The sequence below is a fragment of the Nicotiana tomentosiformis genome, chromosome 2, assembly GCF_000390325.3.
Source record: "Nicotiana tomentosiformis chromosome 2, ASM39032v3, whole genome shotgun sequence".
NCBI classification, from domain to species: domain Eukaryota; kingdom Viridiplantae; phylum Streptophyta; class Magnoliopsida; order Solanales; family Solanaceae; genus Nicotiana; species Nicotiana tomentosiformis.
Genome location: NC_090813.1, coordinates 10,087,135 through 10,111,734, shown reverse-complemented (window position 1 = coordinate 10,111,734; position 24,600 = coordinate 10,087,135). Strand labels below are relative to the sequence as shown.

General features: G+C 35.2%; 1 protein-coding gene across 1 annotated transcript; it reads right to left on the bottom strand.

The window, feature by feature from the left end:
* Positions 1 to 13,462: 13,462 nt before the first annotated feature.
* On the bottom strand, positions 13,463 to 16,084 carry LOC104100109 (protein RADIALIS-like 1). Its single transcript, XM_009607272.4, has 2 exons — positions 15,730 to 16,084; positions 13,463 to 13,746 (listed from the first exon to the last, which is right to left on the bottom strand). Exons 1-2 carry the CDS (start codon positions 15,984 to 15,986, stop codon positions 13,719 to 13,721), a joined length of 285 nt encoding a protein of 94 aa, XP_009605567.1. The 5' UTR covers positions 15,987 to 16,084; the 3' UTR covers positions 13,463 to 13,718.
* Between the last annotated feature and the right edge of the window lie 8,516 nt (positions 16,085 to 24,600).

The following is a 24,600-nucleotide window of genomic DNA, read 5'->3' as shown; positions in this document are numbered from 1 at the left end:
CACGATGCAATAAATAAGCATTACCGTATTCTATCCAAGATCATGATGAGTATTTGCAGAGATTTAAGAAGCTATACCAACACCACATGTTGCAGCTAATGTGTGACCCAATGACGGAGCCATCGTGGACCAACACTAGGGGTCTGGGAAAGGTATGCATGGCTTGGGAGACTAGGACTTGGTTGAACTGTATGAGTAACAGGTTGATGTCGGTGACGATTTATGCATCGCTTGAATCAACCTGTTACTCACCCAGTTCAATGAATTCCTAGTCTCCCTAGTCATGCACTCCCTTCCCCAGACCTCAAGTGTTGGTCCACGACGGCTCCATCATCGGGTCACACATTAGCTGCAACATGTGGTGCTGGTATGGATTCTTTAATCTCTGCAAATATTCATCATGAGCTTGGAACAGAATACGGTAATGTTTATTTATTGCATCGAAAGAGATGTCTACCTTATGCCTGCGGACCTACACAATATCATTACCCTTTTCGGGTTCCAATTGGCATATAATTCCTGTACGAGTGTCACATTTGCCTCACCCTTGGGTCTTTGAGAAAAATGTGTCCAACCGTACCTTTCAATCTTCTGCACGATCGACAAGAAATCTTTCCTGACGGCCTCAAAATTCAACGGCCTCTCGAATAAAGCTGGGTTGAATTGCTTTCCTTTAAGTGTCTTCCAATGTAGCAATGCCTTCTCGCTAATAAAGTTCTTATTTCATACTGAGTCATCCACTGGTTCACTAAGTTCACCATCACCTTCAGGTAGGGAAACCTCTACATACTCTACTTCATCGTAGTGGTCCTCCTCAGGCTCAGGTTCCGTATCGAGTACGGCTTTGCATTCGCCCTTGCACATCAACCATCTTGCGCTTCTTAGCGTTGGGTGGACTCAAAGCTCCTTCACGAATAAGGAGTGGAACCTCTATACGCCTAGACATCCATGTGTGTTGCACTTCGTGTGGTATTGCTTCAGAAGCTTCTTGTGAATCCCTATCGTTCCTTATTTTTGTTCGTAGCTTAGTAGCACGCTTTTCCCGTGCTCTAGTTTTAGTGGAAGGCTTCTCTCAGGGTAGCTTACCCTTACCGTGATTACTTGTCGGTGTCTTGGAGGTGGTCATAGTACCTGGAAAGAGCCAAGAAATAACATTAGTTTACTTTAGCCACATCAAGTCATAGTGGTGTGCGTCGTATCCCACACGCAACGTTTGAGCACAAGCGCACAAGACGAGTTACGAGCATCCACTACAAAACACGTTTTACTTATTCCATGTTAATTATCACTATGAAACAACACGTGGGTAAGGCAACACTTAAGTCATGCCTAAGTCGACCGCAGATGATACTTGTCTTCTAAAGAGCACAATTAATGTTCATAAGACACCCAACGGCCACCCCATACTTAAGATATATTTGTATTGCCAATAGAGGTAGGTTAGCTACTCAGAATTTACTAAACCTCACCAAAATATTCATTCGAACAATTCATGAAATACTTTATGTGCACAACTTTTGTTAAGCTGTATTGGTTCAATTTGCCAATAGTGTACCCTCCCAATTAGAGTGAGGTGGTAAGAATTGTAGTTTTCCATCTCACTATGTATAACCACCAACCAATTTTAGAGCAAAATATGCTCCACAATTCAAATTTTATTAATCATTCTACCATATAAACAACAACACAACTAGAAAGAGAGAAAGAAAAGAAAAGAAAAATATCTAACCTAAGGGAACAGGAAAGGATTGCCAAGGGTAGGGAGGAAAGACGAACTAAAAGAAAAAAAAGGATGGAGGGGCGGCCTACTTAGCAGATGTGGGGCGATGGGGAGGAGCAAGAAAGGCGGGGGGTTTGGGCGTGAGTTTAGAGAGAGAGAGAGAGAGAGAGATGGTTTATGTGTTTGAGTTATAGAGGGAGAGGGTTTTATATTTTCTTATGTTTCCATTTTTTTAAACTAACTAGAATAAAAAAATAGAAACAAAAGCTAAAAAAATACCTGGGATCACACCAGGACCGCACGACGTGAGACCTGGAGATGTGCCCATTTACCTGGTTAGTTGTGCCCGGTCCCGGCATCGCAAAGCCATGCGGACTTCATTGTCCCCTCTTCTTCTTTTTTTCTCTTTTAGTCCCAGTCTCGCGAAGCGAGACACTCTTTGCTGGCCTCAAAATATTTTTTCTCAACATTTTTGGTCTCGGTCTCACGAAGTGAGCTTCGCTTCGCTGCTGCCTCCCCACATTTTCTTTTGACAAAATGACAACTAGACAAAAATTAAAAAAATTTGATTTCCTCCCAACAAGCACTTGTTTTAATGTCACGACATGATGAATTAAAATATTATAATGGATTGCCTCCCACGAAGCGCTTGATTTAATGTCGTGACATAACTTGGTTTGTCCCTTATCAAGGATCCTTGAAGTACATGGTCGAGATCACTTTGTCTTCCTTAACCATGCCTTGATAATATTTTAGCCTTTGCCTGTTAACTTTGAACTTGCGGGAACCGTCTTCTGATGCAATTTGTACGGCTCCAGTCGGATGCATTTCTACCACACGAAATAGTCCTAACCATCTTGAGTTCAACTTGCCCGGAAACAAGTTCAATCTCGAATTGTATAGCAATAACACATCTCTAGGTTTAAACTTTTGCTCAAGAATATTTTTGTCATGCATCATCTTCATTCTCTTCTTATATATCCTTGTACTCTCAAAATCATGGTAACGGAACTCATCAAGCTCGTGCAACTCTATGACTCTACTTGTACCTGCAAAAAACCAATAACCCCATTTGCATCATTTGTAGAGAGTGTAACAGCTTCCACCTATTTTGACACATTGTCCACAACTACGAGTATGCATGTGTTTCCATATGAGCTGACAAAAGTCCCCATGAAATCAATTCCCCCTACATCAAACATTTTTACCTCCTAAATTGGGTTCATGAGAATCTCATGTCGGCGGGAAATATTCTCGATCCGCTGGCATTCATCACAACTCTTCACCCAAAGGTATTCATCTTTGAACATTGTCTGCCAGTAGAAGACCAACTCTAACATTTTCACAACTATCCTTACTCCCCCGAAATGGCCACCATATGGGGATACGTGACAAGCTTGCAAAATAGAAGATTGGTCTATCTCGGGAATAGATCTCCGGATTATGTTATCAACATAAATCCTGAACAGATAAGGCTCATCCCAAAAGTACATGCGACAATCACGGAAGAACGTTTTTTTTGTATAGAGGAAAGGACACAGGGGACAATACTGCTAGCCAGGTAGTTTGCAATGTCTACATACCATGGCGCTACCTCCAGGCTTGTGGCCAATAATTATATATCCAGGAAAAGTCTTCACAATATATTTCACCTCAACCTTCTTCTCTGCTCTCTCCAGCCTGGACAAGTGATCAACCACTTGATTCTCCATTCCCTTCCGATCACAAAGTTCCAGGTCGAATTCTTGTAGTAGCAGCACCCATCGAATCAGGCATGGGTTTGACTCCTTCTCAATTAGGTACCTGAGAGAAACATGGTCAGTATAAACAATTACCTTTGAGCCTATCAGGTATGATCTGAATTTTTCAAATGCGAACTCCACTGCTAGGATCTCCTTCTCGATCACCGTGTAGTATAGTTGGGCACCACTCAGGGTTCTACTTGCATAGTAGATTGGGTGCATGACCTTCTCCTTTTGCTGCCCCAACACTGCTCCCACAGCATAATCGCTTGCATCGCACATCAGCTCAAATAGTTGCTCCCAGTCGAGTGCAACTATGATAGGTGCAGACACTAACCTCTTCTTCAATTCCTTAAAAGCTACCCTGTAGTAATTAAAAACATAAAGGGGTGATCGTTTTCAAGCAATTTATATAAAAGGTTAGCAATCTTGGAAAAATCTTTTATAAACTGCCAGTAGAAACTGGCATAACAAAGGAAACTTCTTATTGCCTTGACGGAAGTGGGTGGTGGCAACTTTTCTATTACATCAACCTTAACACGGTCCATCTCAATGTCCTTACTTGACACTAGGTGTCCTAAAACTATACCTTTTTGTACAATGAAATGACATTTTTCTCAGTTTAGCACCAGATTATTCTCCACATATCTCTGCAACACTCTTTAATAGCCCACCCCACCCAAGAGCGCTTATGTCATAGGGGAACTTATGGCTGGAAATAATACTTATGGTTTGTTTTGATATCTGGTAGGAATAATAAAAAATAATTCGGATTCCTAAGGCAGTCATTGAATGAGTTTACCACCACTGAGAAATTATCCTTAAATACCTCAATTGTGTCTTTTACCATATCTGTAAAAATGGCCATCATGTACCTTTGGAATGTGGCGGGTGTATTGCATAGGCCAAACGACATTCTTCGGAAAGCATAGATGATATATGGACAGGTGAATGACGTTTTCTCTCTATCTTCCGGGGCAATCTAGATCTGATTATACCTGGAGTATCGATTTAGGAAACAAAAGTGGGACTTCCCTGCCAATTTGTCTAGCATTTGATCAATGAATGAGAGCAGGAAATGGTCTTTTCGGGTGGCCTTGTTCAACCTTCTATAATCTGTACAGATTCTCCATCCAGTGACTGTTCTTGTTAAGATCAACTCGTTGTTCTCATTTTGCACTACAGTCATTCCACCCTTCTTTGGCACACACTGAACTGGGCCGACCTAGTTGTTGTCAGATATGGGAAAGATGATTTCCGTATCTAACCACTTGAGCACTTCTTTCATCACCATTTCTTTCATGTTGGGGTTCAGCCTTCTTTGATGTTCTCTGGAAGGTTTGTGTCCATCTTCCAATAGAATCTTGTGCATACAAAAAGTTGGGTTGATACCCGTTATGTTTGCAATGGTCCAACCAATTGCAGTCTTGCACTTCTTCAGAAATAACAAAAGTTGTTCTCCGTGCACATCTAACAAACCAGATGAGATAATAATAAGCAAGGTCGAGCTACGTCCTAAGAAAGCATACATGAGGTAAGACAGTAACGGTTTTAGCTCCAACTGTTGTGGCTCTTCAATTGATGGCTTAGCCGGAGGGGCCTTTCTTTCTTCTAATTGTAAAGGCTCGAATTCGAGCTCTCTTTTTCATTACCCTTGGCCTTCAAGGGCCAAAACCCACTCCGCCAAGTTCTCACCATCTACGTATTCTAAGTTCATAAGGCAGACTGCTAGGGGGTATTTTGCATTCAATGTCTCATCTTCCTCCTCCAGAATCACATCCACAACTTCATTCAGAGAGTAATTAGCAAACTCACTGGGTCGCCGCATAGACTTATGCACATTGAATGTTATTTCTTCATCGATTAGTCTCATCTTTAGCTCCCTGTTTCACAATCAATCAGAGCTCTCACTGTGACCAAAAAAGGCCTTCCCAAAATTATGGCAATCTCCTCGTCAACCTGGTAGTCCAAAATGACAAAATCTGTCGGAAACACAAACTTTCCAACCTGTACAAGTACATCATCAAGTATACCTGATGGCCTCTTCAACGTTCGGTCGGCTAGTTGTAGTAACATGGATGTGGGCCTTGCTCTTCCAATAGCTAACCTTTTATAGATAGACAAGGGCATCAAGTTTATGCTCGTCCACAAATCACACAATGCTTTAGCAAAAGCATAGGCGCCTATGGTGCACGGAATTGTGAAACTCCTTGGGTCGGATAGCTTCTCGGCTATAGGTCTTGTCACGACAACACTACAGGTCTGAGTCAGTGTAACAATTGCCAATTTTTGTGGGATGACATTTTCTTTTAACCACGGTTCTTTCCCGAGGATGCCATTTTCTTGAACCGAGTATTTATAGGTATTTTGCTTAAAACTTTGTAAAATTTTGTTGACTTTTCCCGACGGTGGATTACCTAGATAGTTTTCTTGAGGGACTAAAAGTCTAAAGAAAAATACAAAAAGATATTTTTTGTTCTCTTTTATTTTGTTTTCTGGTTGAACTGACAATGGAATTGGAAGAAGCTAAAGTAATTCATGCTTTTAACATGTTTTATATCCAGGCTTAGGTCTGTAGCATTTGAACTAACTAATTTCTTCATGATCTCTATAATTACATGCTTTGACAATATGCGTGGATTTCTTTTGACACCAAGGCTCATCTTGCGACTCTTGTAATTAATTTTATTTTGCTTAAATTATATGATGGATGTGCTAGTTTCTTTAACTCGAGAGTCAGGTATGAGCCATCCTGAATGAGTCATGTGCATTATGTGAGGTGATATTTTAGTGTATTCTGTGTCATCCTTGTGAGTCTAGAACTTGCCCCGTGTGTGAGTCAAAGTGAAATGATTAAGTCTTGTAAGTTTGAGAAGTGATATAGACTTTCTTTGATTGACCATTTAGCCTATTTTCCTACCAGTGATAATATTATCCGTAGTCATCCCTTTTGAGCCTGTAGACCTTTTTTTGGCAACCACATTACAAGACGAATCTCCTTTGTTCTTAATCAAATCTCGTTGAACCTTTACCTTTGAAAGCACTTAAGTGGCTAGAAGAGAAAAGAAAGAGATTGGGGAGCTTTTGAGTGGAACCATAGAAAATATGAAACGGTGCACTTATGTAGAAACAAAAAAGGTACTAGCCGAAAATACCAAATTAAGGAGAGTGAAAAAAAATAACACCTCCCATATCGTTGTCTGGGCTAGTAAGTATCTATATGTTGATGTGCCTAATGAAGAAGGGACTAAATTTGTATGGTTCCATGGCAAGACATTGAATTGGTTATGACAAGAAGGTGTTTAGAAGTGAAGTAGAGTGTAATAAAGTACTTAGGAGGGTTAACCACTACTTTCTCAAATATATCCTGCCCGTACTTTAGATTACATTACAACCTATAAACTCCTACTTGATCCTAGACTTTGCAAGCTTAGATTAGTCAAGTCTTACACTACGATCGAGCCTGTGGTATGAACTTGTGTGGCATAAGAGTTTCTTTCTGAGAGTGAGCAAATTCTTTCGATCTGAGAGTCCTTAAAATATACTTGAACTTATATTGAGTGTGTGGACTACTTTATCGGTGGTTTATTGGTGTGGGCACATGATTTGCAAAGGATTGGTAAAAACCTTAATTTTTGAGTTGGCACAAGGAGCGAGTCATGGTGTGGAATGCATTGGAGTCAAGTTTTGAGGCGAGAATATTAAAAAGAGCGACATGAATATTTTAAATAATCTTGGCATAAGTTTAGAACTTGAGGAAAGGTATGAAGAGTGCATATGATGGATTCTAAGAGTTGATATAAACTATTGTCATTGTCATTGGTTTGATGCTTGAGTATGTTTTGAAAGGTGTTTCTTACTTATGTGCTTAATTTTAAGTTGCTTGATGACGAGCAAAGGTTTAAGTGTGGGATGGTGATAAAGGGTAAAAAGTGCATATTTTGAGTGTGTTTGTGTGTTAGTTCTTATGTGAGTTGCGGGAGTTCACACCGCTTTTGAAATAAAAATATGCTCATTACGTGTTTCTTATATGTAGGAACAAACTTATGCAGAAAATAATCAAATAGGAGAAAATTGGTGAAAAACAGCTGAAGAGAAAAGTCTCAGACAGTGAAGCGAGGTTCACTTCGCCAGACCAGGACCGGAGCAGAAGAAACCACAAAAGTTCCGGACAGTTTCGCTTCGCCAGACCGAGACCGGAGCAGAAAAATCAGCTTTTCCAATCCGAATTAGGAGAAGCCAAATTCGGCCGAACTCAACCCTAAACCATATAAATATGAGAGTTAGCCACTTTTTAAAGGCAGAGAAGATTTGGGAGAGGCAAGAACACGCTTGGAGCAAGGAGAAGGATTCACCTTAACATTGTTTTCCTCTTTCTTCCTATTTTCCATTGTTATGAATTCTAATCTTGTATTTGTGAAAACAATTATGAGAAGTTAAATTCTCATCTAGGGTTTGATGGAACCTCTTGGAGGATGAATTTTTATTGCGTTTAATATAAGTTTGCCATTAGATTTTCTCTACTTGTTCAACTACGTGATTATTGTGGTTGATTAAATGACCCTCAATTGACTGTGCCTATGTAGTATGTATTGCTTGGAAAAGGGTAGACATTTTGGTAGTTGTTGACCAAAATCACTCCTAACGTATATGAGGAATCAATACGGAGGGTTTAAATGTGGGATTAGGAATAACGAAACCTTAATGCGATTTTATTCAGCATTAAACTAGTGCCAGCTGGCGTAGTTCAAAAGAATATGCCTAGTAAATTGTTGTATTTTCTCGAAAGAGAACTATGACAGATAAAGTGCTCACGGTTTGTAGAGAATATCTAGGTAAATTTATAGGAGACGTAGTGGGGAGGCTTCCGACAAGAGGGAAAATCATAACTCTAGACCTTTCCAATCTTATCTACAATATTTGCTTTGTTAGTAATAAAATTATAGCTTTAAAATTACCTTGATTTTAGTTAGTAAACACTTAACTCATTATTCAGTATTTCTGAAGGTTGATTACTTGAATTCTTGCGAAACTAGTATTTGTGATTAGTAGGTTAATTTTCTGTGGGATTCGACTCCGAACTTGTAAATAAATTATATATGCAACGACCGCTATACCTCTTAGGAGGAATAGTTGGGCGTGATCACTCTGTAGTGTCAAATATCAATGGCTCCATAATTGTTTTAGCTGGTATTTGTAGATTTCAAGAGTATAACCTGAGTTGGCAGTATTCATCTAAGCAATTGTTACACTCTTCACCGCTTTTCATACTTTGCTTGGCTTTAGGCATTAAGTTTAGAGTTTTTGACGGTGCATACAAACCAGTATTAGTGCATGGGATAAAATTGATAAACGACAAGTGGTGGATCGACGAGTTGACACATGGAAGTAATGACAGGTAAGATACGAGTCATCAAATAGTTGACACCGGATACAAACATGTGACCAGAGCTGAATTAAGTTCTGACCGCATTGGAACCGAGAGCGAAGATTTGAAAGGAAGACATCACATGAAAAAGACAACATTTATTGAGCAGCCATTATAAAGAATTTAAGTATTAATATTTAACCGTTATATAGCCATTAAGAGGGATTTTATTCATATTAAAGAAGAGCTTAATTTGGAGATCTTGTCTCCTCGAATAGAGCTATAAATAGGAAAATTTGTATTCATTATTGAACACAAAACATTGTGTATATACAAAAACTAAAATCTACTTTCATTCTATAAAACAACTTTCTCTCTTTTTGCTTTAGATATTATTTTTATTATCGCATCCGGAGAGGCACATTATACAGTCAAGCTTATATTTTATTCAACTTTATTTAATAAATTCATTTTTATTCTTAGTTATTTTATATTCTTGGATCAAATTAATTCACGTGTCTATAAACCATGTTATAAATTTAACTGTACCGTTTTACGGGTAAATAGTTTGGCGCCCATTATGGGGCATAGACAATTGTGTAATTACATTGATCCATTCATCTGTTACTAACATAGTTTGGTTTTTTTCTTTAGTAAAAGAAAAATTAGATATGGTGGCTAACGATGTGAACAATTCTTACAATGTTGGGACACACAACGAGCGTGATGATGTGTTTCAGCATGATGATTCAACTAGTAAAACTCGCAATGAAGCATATGAAACAACTCCGATTCGTGAAGAACAAAATCCCCGGCATATGAGAAGTACAACTCTTGATGATATGGATGGTGAACATATTGTTGAAACAATCAAAACTTTTAGGGAGCAACAAAGGAAAAATTATAAAACATCTCTCAAGACAAGAACGAGTAATGACAGAGTTGAAGCATGCGCTTTTAGTTACTTCCAATGACTCTAATGGAGGAATTCGAGTTCCTCCCAGCGTGCCTGCGGATCAAATAGTGCAAAGAACTGGCAACAACACTTCAATTTAGGATTTCTGTTTTAATGAAAATAAGGCAGGTGGTGTAGGAAGTGGATCCGGGAACGACAACAATACCAATGATCCTTTCAAAACTGAGCTCATGGAATTCAAAAGGAAAATGAATGAACGAATTGACCAAAATTCTAAAGAATTCCATGCCCGGATGGATCAGATCCCTGGAGCACTATCGGTGTTGAAGGGTCCGGATTCAGAAAAGTATAAACAGCTGTCGTTCAAACCAAGTGCATCCCCGGAACTGATTCCTAAAATATTCAAGATGCATGATACTCTGAAGTATGATAGGACTTCGGATCCACAAGAGCATATCACAACTTACACTATGACTGTAAGGGAAAATGGCTTGGACCCACACGAGATTTAATTTACCTCGTTGAAGAAATTTGGCGAAACCCTAACGAAGGGTGCTTTAACATGGTATTCTCTTGTACCTAAGCATTCAGCTGACTCTTTTACAATGTTGCATATTGTTTCATCAAAACTCATGCTGGGGCTAAGAAAGTCCAAGCTAGGAAAGCAGACATATTTAGAATATACCAAGGAGAGTCTGAACTGTCGCAAGAGTTCGTAATCCAATTTCAAAAGGAGAGGATGTTGTTGCCGGCCGTACCAGATGAGCGGACGACTGAAGCGTTTACCAAAGGTCTCAATCCACTAAGCTCTGATACCTCCAAGAAATTGAAGGAAAGCTTGTTGGAATTTCAGGCAACCACATGGGCAGATGCCCACAATCGTTATGAATAAAAAATGAGAATCAAAGATGATCAACTGAGTTCTTCGGTGTCAGCCAAGGGTCGCAATCGCGACCTTAATCAGGAAAAGTTTAAAACTGATTTTGATACAAACCGAATGTCTTCCAGGAGATGTTTCCAGCCTTACGAAAGAGATGTTGGGCGTGAAAACAAAGGATTTCAGTCTTCAGATAGGTTTGTTTCTGATAGAAGGGCGGATCGTTGTCGGAGTAGCAGAGCTTTACAAGAGAAGGAACTTTTTGAGTCTCGCGATTCAGCATACCCCGGTTATCCGATTATAACTTCAATGTCAGCTTGGTTGAACTGGTTTTAGCTATGAGAAACATTAAAGTAGCATAATTTTTGAAACTAATTTCATCGGATCCTAGTCAAAGGGATCCTAATTTATAGTATGAATTCCATGGAACACATGGCCACATGACTGGGGACTACCGGCACCTTCGTGGAGAGGTTGCAGCGTTATTTAAGAATGGTCACCTTAGATAATTCCTAAGTGATCGTGCCAAGAACAATTATGGGAGGAATTGAGATGTTGCGGAACCAGCCAAACCGGCTGCAGGGTCACCTCGCCTAATGATAAACATGATCTTTGGAGGTGTTGAAGTAAACAGAGTGACATTTTTAGCAGCAAAGAAGATAAATATATCTGTAACGCATGGTAAGAGGATCCTAGAAGATGATAAAATCACCTTCACGGAAGAAGAAGATGATGGCCTTCTTTTACCACATAGCGATGCTCTGGTAATATCACTTAATGTTTTAGATTTCAAAATTAAAATTGTGTTTGTTGATCCAGGTAGTTCGGCCAATATCATCCAGTTGAGAGTTTTGGAGTAAGCAAAGTTGACTAGAAACATAGTTCCCGCAACAAAGCTTCTGGCCGGGTTCAACTTAATAAGTGTAACAACCCGAGGAGAGATCTTACTGCCCATGCATGTCGAAACAAAGACCACTTTGTTCGAAGTAGTGAATGGTAATATGGGGTACAACGTGATCCTTGGAAGACCTTAGATCCATGAGATGAAGGCGATGACATCGAGTTATCATCAGTTTTTGAAATTCCCAATACCGGAGGGAATCAAGCAAATCAGAGGTGATCAACCTGCAGCAAGGGAAAAGAATGCAGTAACTCTATCTAGCAGCAAGGCGGAAGGAAAGAGCAAATAGCAACTATAGAAAACGGTGTCCTCTTCCATTCCAGTTGAAATTGATGGGAAAGAGGATTTATCAGATTTTTATCAAGTGCCTAGATCTTTTCAGGTACCGAAGGGAACATATGTTATGAAGTCGACCGTGGAGGAATTGGAACAAATCGTTTTGTTCGTGGAGTTCCCGGATGAAAAGGTTTACCTGGGAATGGGATTAAATACCGAACTCGGGCTTAAGATTATTGATTTTTTTAAAAATAATTTTGATTGCTTTGCATGGTCTCATTCTGATATGACATGTATCCCGCTAGATGTGGTTGTCCATAAAGTAAGCTTGGATCTTAATTTTCCGCCAAGAAAAGAGGTCTTATCTACTCTCTGCTAACATAAAGTTTTGTCACCGTAAAGTAGAGGAACTATCTGTATGGGGTAAAAATTATAAACGACAGGTGAATGATCGACGAACTAACATGTGGAAGTAAAGGTAGATAAGATGTGAGTCAACAAATAATTGATACCGGATACAAACATGTGTCCGGAACTGAATAAGTTCTAAAGGCATTGGAATCGAGAGCGAAGATTTGAAAGGAAGACATCAGATGGAAAATACAACATTCAATAAGCAGCCGTTACAAAGATCAGTATTGATGTTTCACTGTTATATAGCCATCAAGAGAGGTTTTGATTCATATTAAATAAGGGCTTGATTTGGGGATCTTGTCTCTCTGAATAAAGTTATAAATAAGAGAATTTGTATTCATTATTGGACACGAAACATCTGTATACACAAAAGCGAAAATCGATTCTCATTCTATAAAATAATTTTCTTTCTTTTTGCTTTAGATATTGTTCTTATTTTCGTTTCCGGAGAGGCTCATCATACATCTAGGCATGTATTTTATTCAAGTTTATTTAATCAATTCAGTTTTGTTCTTAGTTATTATATTCTTGGATCAAATTAATTCATGCGTCTATAAACCACGTTACAAATTCAACTGTACTGTTTTACGGGCCTAAAAAATAAGATAGTTTACTTGATAACAGATTAAAATATACTTATAGTGTAAAATTTCTTCATATTGCTATTGATTAACTAAATCTAAAACAAAATAATATGCTAATAGGTGTACACAAAATTGAGTTTAAGTTCTATGCATTCGACGTATGAAAATATTTATATAATCATGTCATTTTAAAAAATAATTGCAGGTTATAACATGTTAAACTGCATTGTTAGTATATATAACTTAAAATTTAAATGCTACAAAACTACCTCTTTTTTTTTTTTTGCTCCCTTAAATAAGTGACTTTAAAGCGTGACTTTTGTTTTCAATTTTTGTCTTTGTACGCATACGGCATACCATTCATGTTTTGCTTATTTGTATCATAAAAATATCCAAATTAATTATTGTGGATACCAGAATTTTGCTTCTTATACATCGAATATTTTCAACTAGCTATAGAGTCTCCATTTGTATTCAGATTTACATATTGGGTAATAGGTTGCAACATTTTCGAGATAGAGTTTTTTTTCTTCTGAAAAATGGATGTTCTAAATATTTCATTTTTTCATTAAATCACAAATATCTATTATGCTGTCGTGAACGTGGGACGAAGAAAAATTCATATATCCCATGTTGTAAAATATAAAATGCCTGCTGGAACGAATAAAGCTAGAAAATCTCAATTTATACTCCATATCATAGGCTGATAGCTTAAACAGAAATAAAGGTACGTAGCTGAAACTTGAAAGACAGAAGTTACACGTAATTTCCTTCTCTCTTAATTGGGCAACAATTTAATTAAAACAGAAGATAGGAAACGCTTAAACATGAATTTACAATTAGGAATCCAGATTTTTGGAATTTTATACAGATATTTAGATATATGGTGTTGACTGTTGAGTATGAGTCCAACTTTCTGCTCACTGTAGCGACAGATTCTTCAGAAGCCTGTGAACAGAATAAAATAAAAAATTTATATAAAAAGATCGAACTATTGGATGCAACAGAATATATAGCATCAATAATTTTCTTAGAAAAATGAATAAGTATCTTTTTTTGTCATGGCTCTTTCAACTTTTAGCAGTGTTTTACGTTACTACGTGAGACAGATTCAAAATTTTAAATTAATGAGTTTAAGGTTTTGATTTTTTGTTTAGAAATATGAGTTTATAACCTAATATTTATACCAATTAAAGTTTTTCGCACAGATATCTACAATTTATGTTGAAAATGATAGTTTTAAAAATTTTACCCGGTCATTTTATATAATTAGATCCCAAGATAATACTACGATTTTTATTGCTTATGTCAAGACTAGATCATAGAAGTTAGCTTTTATTTCAAGCCAAAGGTGAATATAAAAGAAACCTTTTTGCATGTGGATGTCTAAATCGTCATCCTTCAAGGATATGCAACTGACTCAAAGAATAAAAAGCAAAGAAAGGTGAAGATATATCCACGTAAGAAAAAGGTGTTAACTATATTGTCCTTAAATAATTAATAGTACTAATTATACTTAAGAGATTAGAGATTAGTGGTTGGAGAGGTTAAGATGACCATAAGCCTGTGATCTTAATATGAAGGATTCGATTTAACGTGGCTGTTAGTAGCTTAAATAGGCTAGTACGGTCTTTTTTAAAAATCTTTGACAATTATACATTCTACTATATGTGTGCAATGGATTGAAACTTAATTCTTTTTGGTAAGTTTAACTTTACAGCTTGTTTGGATTGTTGTTACATGTCGTTTCATAATGTATCGTATTGTACTATACTGTATTGTATTGTATTGTATTGTATTGTATTGTATTGTGTTGTATTGTTTAATGAATACAATGTTTGGATAGATTATATCATTTGTCGTCGTTTCATGATGTCACACTAACAATATGAAGAATAAACTTGCAATATTACTAAGAAAAAATAGGATACGGAGTAGAAATATTATATAGAAAAAAGGATAAAATATAAAATATGATTATTTAATAATAAAGAAGGGCAAGATGAGAGAAAAAATGCAAAGAAACAATGCCACCACACCAATTCTGTCGTTTCATAAAGTGACACTTTTCGTCGTTTCATAACGATGAATTTAACGATACGATATAATAAAATTAAAGTAACAATCAAAACAAACATTGTATTTAAAATATCAATACGATACAATACGATAGGTAACAACCATCCAAACAAGCTGTTTACAGTAAATTTAGCTATACACTTAAACATTCTGTTATGTGTACACAATTATACATTCTGTTATATGTTTTACGTAAATTTAACTTCTAAGTAAGCTTAGTGTGATTTCAAGAATTATCATATGAAAGACCTAAACTTAATGTCAAACTCATCTGACATGGATGCGTTAATCGCAAAATGAAGACTTCATAAGATATGCTATAGGTCTTGACTTGTCAAGAAGTACTACTCGCAGAAGTTGAAAAAGTTAAATTTTTTACGCTATCAGTATATTTAACCAGTTATAATTTGATTTTTACTGCACTTTTAGTTTATCAAATTAGGATAATTATATTCAATTCCCTATTGCTGTACGTAGGTTATAATATCTTAGCGTGATGGTGTATAAAAACTATGCATCTTTAATGTGCAAAAGTTAAACTCCTATATATTTATAATGTAAAAGAATTTTGATATTGTCAAATCACTTAAAAGAAAATTAAAGGCAACCCTCCTTAATAAATGAAGTTACTCGATATAACCTGGATAAAAAATAAGGCCGAAAACCTGTCACAACATATTAACTAATACACTGGTAATGTAAACAATTTAACACTGTTCAGTGTATATAAGTTAGTTAAATCCTTTAGAAAATAGTTTAGACGTTATGATTCTTATTACCTTAATACTCGACCTAAGAGAATAAATAGTCAAATAAAAAATGTATGATCCATAATATAGAAGTACCATTTACCTCTGTTCATTAGCATATCCTCCTCTAGCATTGCTTTCTGCAGTAGTAGTCCTGTAATTAGGCAAAGGGACTTGACCATTTTCAATTTGTGTAATATCCTTCACAAGAAGCTCATAATGCCTTTTAACTTCCTCTACTGATTTTCCACCAACATATTTGGCTATGTTTTGCCATCGTTCAGAACTAGTGCCCTTATCGTACATGACCAAAGCCTCCTCGAACCTCTTGTTTTGTTTTGTTGTCCAATTAGTGGCCATTTTTGTAAACTTCGACTCGAAGATTTTATTTAATTAAGTGTTTATTGAATTGAAGAAGAAGGGAAAATGACCTAAGTCAAGGGTATGGTTTGAGTAAAAAAGAGAGCATTTTTAGCTCCTTATATGCTGGAGGAGAAGGCATTATTTAGTTGGAGCAAGCTGGCGAATATCTTTTTGTTTTTTTTTTTTACTTTCTTTCTTTTTGATTTTTTGTTTCTTTTGTCTTTCTTCTGCAAGTAGATGTGATGCTTAAGAGCCTAATACGAAGAAAGATTAATGGGGTGGGCGAGGGAGGAGGTGGAGAGAGAGTAAGTGAATAATAGTCAATTTATCCAATTTTTTATTTAACTTATATATACTTGACAGTATAAATACTTTTACTTCATTCTTGTAATTTAGCATATTTTTAACTGGTTGTCTGTATTATTTTCTAGTTAACTAGTTTTCTATATATATGTTAAGGTAGTACTTACCTTTATTTGTTTTTTTAGATAACCTAATTGTGTTAAAATTCTTTTGAAATATATATATATATATATAATATGCAATATTATTTGAGGAGTCACATAATTTTTATTTGACTACTATTGTTAAATGTTTTTAAATATGGATCATAGAACTGTGGTTTACAGTAACTTACTCCCTCCGTTCTAATTTATGTGAACCTGTTTGATTGGGCATGGAGTTTGAAAAAAAAAACTTTTGGAATTTGTGATCCTAAACAAATCAAAAAGGGGCTCAGAGTATTTGTGTGGTTATAAAAACTTCTCATTAATGATGAAATTATAAGTTTAAGCAAAATTATTTACAAATTTAAAAATTGGTCATTCTTTTTGGAACGGACCAAAAGAAAATAGGTTCATACAAACTGGAACGGAGGTAGTATGTTTTATGGATACATAAATTTTACTTCAAAAAGATTCAGAATTTAATATAGAATTTGCACCAAAACTCAACTTCTAAATATCTTTTAAATTTCAAGATTAAACACTTTCTTTTTATACTTTAACCAAATACTATAATTTGACCCTAACTTAATTTCCTGGACGAATGAGTATAAGTTTGATAAATACAAACTTGTAAATTGTTTCCGTAGAGTAGCTTGCACGTAATCATATCATCACCAAGAATTATAATCCCTCTGCCTCATTTAATGTGACGTGTTTAACTATAAACAATACAACAACAATCCAATAAAATCTCACAAGTGGGGTTTAGGGAGGGTAGAGTGTACGCAGACATTACCCCTACCACAAGGGGTAGAGAGGCTGTTTCCGATATACCCTCGGCTCAAGCAGACAAAAAAGACATTGTTTAACTATAAACAATATTTAAGAGAAATAAAAAAAAACTGAAATTTATAATTTAAAATAAGCCATATATATTTGTATAAATATAAACCATCTCATTAAAGTCAAAATAAAAAATTATAAGTTAAATTAATTCTAAGCAAAAAATGTATGATTCTTTTTTGAAGAGACTTAAAAAAAAGTATCACGTCAAATAGAACCGAGAGAGTAGTAGCTACGATACATGCACCGACACAGGAAAATAGTCACCATCTTTTCACAGGGAAATTAATTAAATTCTTGCTTACTTCTCCCCATCAATTTCGCGAACAATTTATTTTCCTTCAGTGATCAACTTTTAGGTGATTTTAATGTACTTATTGAAATTAATCTCCGTTAGATTAGTTATTGTTTGATAGGAGTATTTGAGAAGAGGTTGTTTTGTTCCTCGTTGGAAAGAAAAATAAAAAGGAAGAGGTGTTTAAAATTTTTTTGTCTTATATAATTTGAATATTTTTAAGGGTGTTTTGGAGGAAAATTGGAATTTGACTATATTATTAATAGCCGTCACTTGGACCAATTAAGTAGCCACCTATTATTTTATTAAAACGTTTTTAACAGCTTTATTTTTAAATTAAAAAAAAGTGACTATTGGTTTAAAAAGGTGCCTGAAGAGATGAGTCTGTTGGAATTAACAGACTCCTAAAAGTATTATAAATACCCATATCATTTCCAAAATAAAAGACATCTGAAACTTTCATCTCTTTCTCTTCTACTTATTTTCTACTACTCACAAATATTCTGTTCTTGTAGGAAATTCGAGTTAATTGCTGAAACTTGAATTTCAGAGGCTTTGTAAAATCCTGAAGGAATTCTGCTATTATCCTGCAGCAACAAAGTAAGAAGTTTAAATTCCTTAAGGACAGTGATTACACTATTGAAGCGAGATTATTTCATCCCATTATTTTTCTAACAATCACTAGTGTAATCTAATTATTCAAAGAACACCATCTTGACCATGATTCAAATAGGCTGAAAAAGAACTCCAAATACTCGACCACTTCCAAAAAGAATCTGGCGAAAAAATTATTTTATGGCCCATGTATAATTAATTAACATTGTTCTACATGACTGGTTGGGTAAGATTTAAGCATAAGCATCTTAAAGATAACTTATTCCAGTTGTTTGGAATCTGTCAAATACGTCCTTTTCGCTAAGTTTCTTAACATGCTCCGACTCTAATTAGCTATGGTGCAAGATTAATATTCTTAATTGCTCAAATACTCTTTAAGTTTTATTAGGAAGATATTATTAGTAAACTCGTGAACTTTATGAATCAGGTTGAACTTCAAAACCGTTTTTTGTTCAAAGACGGTTCCAGGTTGAACTTTATGGGATTGAGTTTGGGATTCTACCACCAACCATTTGATTTATTTAGTTCAAAATCATAATTTTTCTTTTATACTTTATGAACTTCACAACATGGAAACAACGAACTAAAGAAATGTAAGGAAACATTACGTGCAATAGATAAATTGTGATCCAAACCTTTTCCTGATCTATATACATATATAGCAGAATCTTAATGCATATGGTTATATATATTGTAACTTCGCAACGAAGTTAGAAGTTTTTCTAAAAGATGCAACTTTTAAGGGAAAGTTATAAGTTACTTTAATACATCACATAGCCTAAAAATATTCAAAAGCCAAAAATCTCTTCTCTACCTATTTAGTGATTTGGAAACTTGACTGTTCAAACCCACGCTTCAAATTAATTTGGTAAGTTATACTCTCTTTGTTTCAAATTATGTGGCTTACTATCCTTTTGAATCTGTTTAAAAAAGGTTATCATTTCCTAATTCCTATAGTATTTATTAACTTTTAATTTCGAACATCACATATGACATTTTTTAGAACAAGATTCAAAAACCATTTTGGTAACATTATATACTTCTTTACCTTAATACTGAAAGATTCAAAAGGCTCCTTGATTTATTTTCTTAATTGTGTGCATAGTCAAACTAATACATATAATAAAACGGCTTAAGTATCTAAATGCAATTGAGTAAAGATCAATTTATAGTGTGTATACGGATAAAATCGGGGATAGAGCACACCTCGATTTTCCGGTGAAGAAAACGGAAGAGGGGCATGGACGCACGAACCTGAAATCGAGGCCGGGAACCTTTCATATCGAGACCCACGAAAGAAGAACGATGTGTTCATCACGGGGTGCTCCCCGGACCCAGAACGAGTTCTAAAACCTCGAAAAATATGGTAAATGGTCACACACGATGGATAAAGGGCCGTGATATCCGTACCTGACCGGATATTACGGCGTGGATCTCGCTTGATATCGGTTACGAATCAGTAATTGACGAGAAAGGAAGATATTTATATTTTTTAGACTTGTACTAGAGATGAAACTCTCCTACTATATAAAATGGGAGATTTTTTCTTTTGGGAGACACATTGTAACACGCAAATCAAGGCAATACAAATTTATTTTCTGCTTTCTAGCTATTGCTAAAGTTCTTACTTAACTGTTTGTTCTTCATTCACGTTTGGTTCGAACTAAGGGTCCGATCGAGGGCAAAATTATTGTTCAACTTAAGTTCGAGTTAGGCAGTAACATTACAACTGGTTTGGTCATTCATTTTGTCTTTAACTTGTTTATCTAATATTCTTGATTATTTGTGTTGAATCAATCCATGTATTCTTAAAATCGCGTACAAATTTAATTGTTATCCGTTTTACGGGTAAACATAGTTATTCTTTATATTTAATCTGTAGATATTGAATATCCCTTCCTAGAGTATTTGTCACATTTTTCCTTTTATCGAGATAATATGCTTGCATTATCGCGTATACCCATGCATGGTCTGAAATCATGATTTGAGATGTTATATCTGTTTTCATATATTCTGGATGGAGATGTCTTGTGTGTGTACAATATATATTTTGTGATCTTCACTTTCACTAAAGCTAAATTAATTTACTTTTTTATTGTATGAAAATTGTGAGAGTACATTATATCCATGAGTGTTTACAAGTGCAAAACCTAGAAACTAAGTACAGATAGAATAATGATTAACAATTACTATATTTTAGTACTAGTTAAGGCGTTTGATCATAATGTAAAAGCCGAAATTGTAAACCCTATTATGTAATTGTAGTTCTCTTATTGTACGTGCTCTGGAAATTAATCTCTTAACTAATCTGCCAAAAAAGAGAGAATTATTTTCCCTTTTAAACGACAATTTGCTCAGGGTTTTGACTTTTGAGATGATGCCTTTCATATTCTGATATCAAGGGAACATTTTAGTTGAAATCTATATATGTTGATATACAGCATAAAGCTTTGTGATAAATGGAATCCGTGCTATCTGAAATTCCTTCTACATCACAATATATATTAAAATTATGTAGATTAATTAGCTTCCCACTTGTAACTGTGTTTGTTTTGCTCACAGTTTCCTTTTCCTTTGATTGGTTAATTTCCATGCATGTCTTAAATTTTCATATGCAGTCAACTAAGGGTAGAGCGTGAATACTGTTTGATCAAAAAATATAGATCTTGATTCAAATAATTAAATTTATGTAAATAGGGGTTAATCTTAGAAAATAATAATATTCTTAGATGAGGTTTTTAAATAAGCAATAAATACTGTGCAAGTACGGTCGGACAGTGGCAGTGGTATATAGTGAATATTCCACAAATCAGAAATAACAATGTAGCATTTAATAAAATAAATATCAATAAATGACATTTAAGTAAATAAAATGAATGTGTCACTCAAGAAAGGATGGAATGAGAGGATGTTCTTTCCGACAATAATGAATGATAGACAATCCCTTGAATATTTGAGTTATTCACGGATCTAGTGGAAAAATGTAGATGTGATGTTTGTATCTTAGCAAATGAGATCTGATTCTCTTTCTCAAGTCAAAGTGTATTTTTTTACAAATGAATATCACATGTCCCCTATCATTGTCTCTTTTTCTATTTATATGGGACATGTTCCTAAGAAACCCCAATAGTACAAGTGCAGAGAATATCCACTAGAATATTCTCTTTAATATCCTATCTTCAAACTAGTCGTTATAGTTTTGTCAACGGTACTCGACCTCAACTTCGACCCTTGTTGACACCTCGACTACGACTCTCGTTGATTTTTCGACCACAGACTTCGCTGCTTCTTGGGCCATTTCGACAAACGACGACTTGGGAACTCCTCCCTCAATATTATCTTGGCTTAAATATTCTAAAGATAGATTTTGACCCATACAAACATATGTACGTCATATGGATCGTTTATACTTAAAAAAACATAGAAAATAATTAAAGGTAATTACCCATAATCATTGTAATTAGTTATAATATAACTCGAACTAAACCCAAGTAACTTAGAAGTATACCTTAGTTGACAAAATATAATGTATATGAATTATTTTAGATCACAATTTTTAATTTTTTTTTTTTCCTCTTAAACTCGGGTCCACTCAAACAAAGTTACATAAAAAAAACATTTTATTAATTAATTAAGCTATAACTACGAAGGAATTTGTGAATATAAAGGGGGATACATTTTTGAAGATTCGACCTAGTGGCTCAAACAACTGGGAGAAAGGAATTGAAGGATCTTTTATTGGTCATAAAATGTTCCAAAAGATAAGGAGATAGATTCATCAGGTCTATATGCTTTACTAGATACGATTTCATTGAGATTATTTTCATACACCAACAATAAGAAGAATCTTTAGACATCAGTTTATTTTTAAAAATATTTTTAAGTAACTGTTGATAATAAATGAATACACTAATATGGAAAATAAAATAGACAACTTATTTTAACTTGTTAAATAATCCAATATTAAAAGAATTTCTAACATTATCAAAATATTAGAAATTGAATCCGACTTCAATATTCTAGGAGTATCCGGATGGCGATAATGCACACAATTGTTTGCATTTGCTTTTTACAAATATAAAAGGCTGAATAGATACGAAGACACCTCAAGTTGCCATGATTTTTTATTTAGATACTACAAATATCTCTTGTTTCGATTAAATCTCTATAGTAGGCCCAAAGTATACCAACCAGACACATTTTGCTTATATGGTTAATAGCGTGAGTTGCACCTGTAAAATACTCATGTTCATTGTCCTCTACTGATGTCCTAGAAGTACTTTTTATGCATAAATATATGTTCATACACACTTTCATCTTTTAATTACTCTATTTTCACTCAAAACCCTACTAATTATCGTTTATTTTTTGTCAAACTACAACCAGGACATCAAACTAAAGAGCATTCTACAAGGTGCAACTCACGCTATATCAACCATGTTAGCGAAATATGGCTAATTGGTACATTTTGGGCCTACTATAGGTATTTAATAGGAATAAGGCTTACTTGAGGTGTTTACATAATGAATCGTGATAACTTTAGATGTTATTCGGCCAACATAAAAATTTGGTTTTTGATATTTTTTATATTCTTCCTCTGCTCTTTTTTAATACAACAGTGTTACTTGAGCATTTTTTTATTAGAATGTTTGAAATTCTTTTCTTTTTCTCTATTGTGTTTTGGGTCTTCTAGTTAAGAAAATGGCCGGCAAAAGGCAAATGCAGATGCGAAAAAGAAGATATACAGATAATGTTTTCAAGTGGTCAATGATCTTGGAGGTAAAGACGTTATAAAATAAAGAGAAATTACAAATGATTCCTTCATGACGTACAAAGACATTTCTTTAGAACATAATCTTTCTTGATAAGATAATTACTACTTTTTTTGTTCGTATAATAATTCTATGTATAAAGTAGATTTTGTGTAAAGAAATGGTCATAAACCAAAGGATCTTTACACAATAGCCGGTCGAGGTCACTGTTTATTTTTTCTAGCAGGTATACATAAATTATATACTTATTACATATGCTTATACACATATTACACATGAATTATATATATATCATACATCCGCCAGCTAGTTTAGTTATGCGGTTTAGTGAGCGGCTTTTTAAGTTAATTCCAAATACCAAAAGGTACAGCTTGAAGATTCCAAACTGTTTTAAAAGTGAATAAGTGGTGCTTGAGTAATTTGTTGTCATCATTCAGTAATTTCAAATTCCAAGTCTTTTCATAGTTGAAAGTAATAGTTATATAGCTATCAATGGCCTAACTAACAAAGAAAGCAGCAACTTGACTTATGGTTGCAGTTTCACAAAAGTGTTTTAGATAATGTACTTCCACCCCAAAAAAGAAAAAAGAAGAATCGAAGAAAAAGTTCAAGGAAAAAAAAATCCTAAGTGCAACCCTTCTCCTCTTTTCCCTCTCACTTATTCACCTCTTCGCACATCTTATTCAAGAGTAGCATTATGTCTATATGTGACTTGGACATGTTGGCCAAATTATCAATTAATGACTAACAATCTACAGGGACTAGTATTGATTTTCACTTTGTCCGTGATAAGGTTGCGCAAAAAGACTTATTTGTGCACTTTATCTCCTCGAAGCAGCAGTTAGGTGATGTGTTCACCAAGTCGGAAAGGTTGTGTAACGACCTGACCGGTCGTTTCGAGTACTTGCACTTCGCTCGGTAGTTTGAGGGCATGAGTAGCTCCGTATGATATATTATGACTTGTGTGAATCGTCGGTTTTGCTTTTCAGATTATTTGGAATTGATTTGGAAGGATGAATTTCATGTTTGAAGCTTAAAGTTGAAAGGGTTGATCAAATTTTTCTTTCATGAATTTGACCCCGGAACGAAGTTTCAATAGTTCCGTTAGGTCCGGTTGGTGATTTTGGACTCGGGTGTATGCTCGCATTTGCATTTGGATATTTCTAGAAGGTTTCGGCACTAATTGGCGAAAGTTGAAAATGTGAAGGTTTAGAAAGTTCATAAGTTTGAATGAGAGTTGACTTTAAGGATATCGGATTTGGATTGTGGTTCCGAAAATTGGAATAGTTTTGTTACATTATTTGGGACTTGTGTGCAAAATTTGGGTTTATTCCGGGTTGATTTGATATGTTTCGGCGCGAGTTTTGGAAATTGAAAGTTCAAAGTTCATTTAAGTTTGATTCGAGGTGCGATTCATCGTTTCAATATTATAATGCGTGATTTGATGCCTCGAGTAAGTTCGTGATATGTTACGAGACTTGTTGGGATGTTCGGACGAGGTCCCGAGGGGTTCGGGCGTGTTTCGAATTGATTTCGGGCTATTTTTCTTCATGTTTCCATTGCTGGTGTGTTCTAGTTTCTGGTGCCTCGATTGTTCTACGCGATCGCGGATTAGGAGATGTGATCGCATGGAGGGAAAT

What these genes read in the sequence shown, in the direction of transcription:
- LOC104100109 (XM_009607272.4), bottom strand. Translation starts at nt 15,986, where the DNA reads ATGGCCACTAATTGGACAACAAAACAAAACAAGAGGTTCGAGGAGGCT. An exon ending in GGATATGCTAATGAACAGAG is followed by an intron (nt 13,747 to 15,729) that starts GTAAATGGTACT and finishes TTCTGTTCACAG; the next exon opens with GCTTCTGAAGAATCTGTCGC.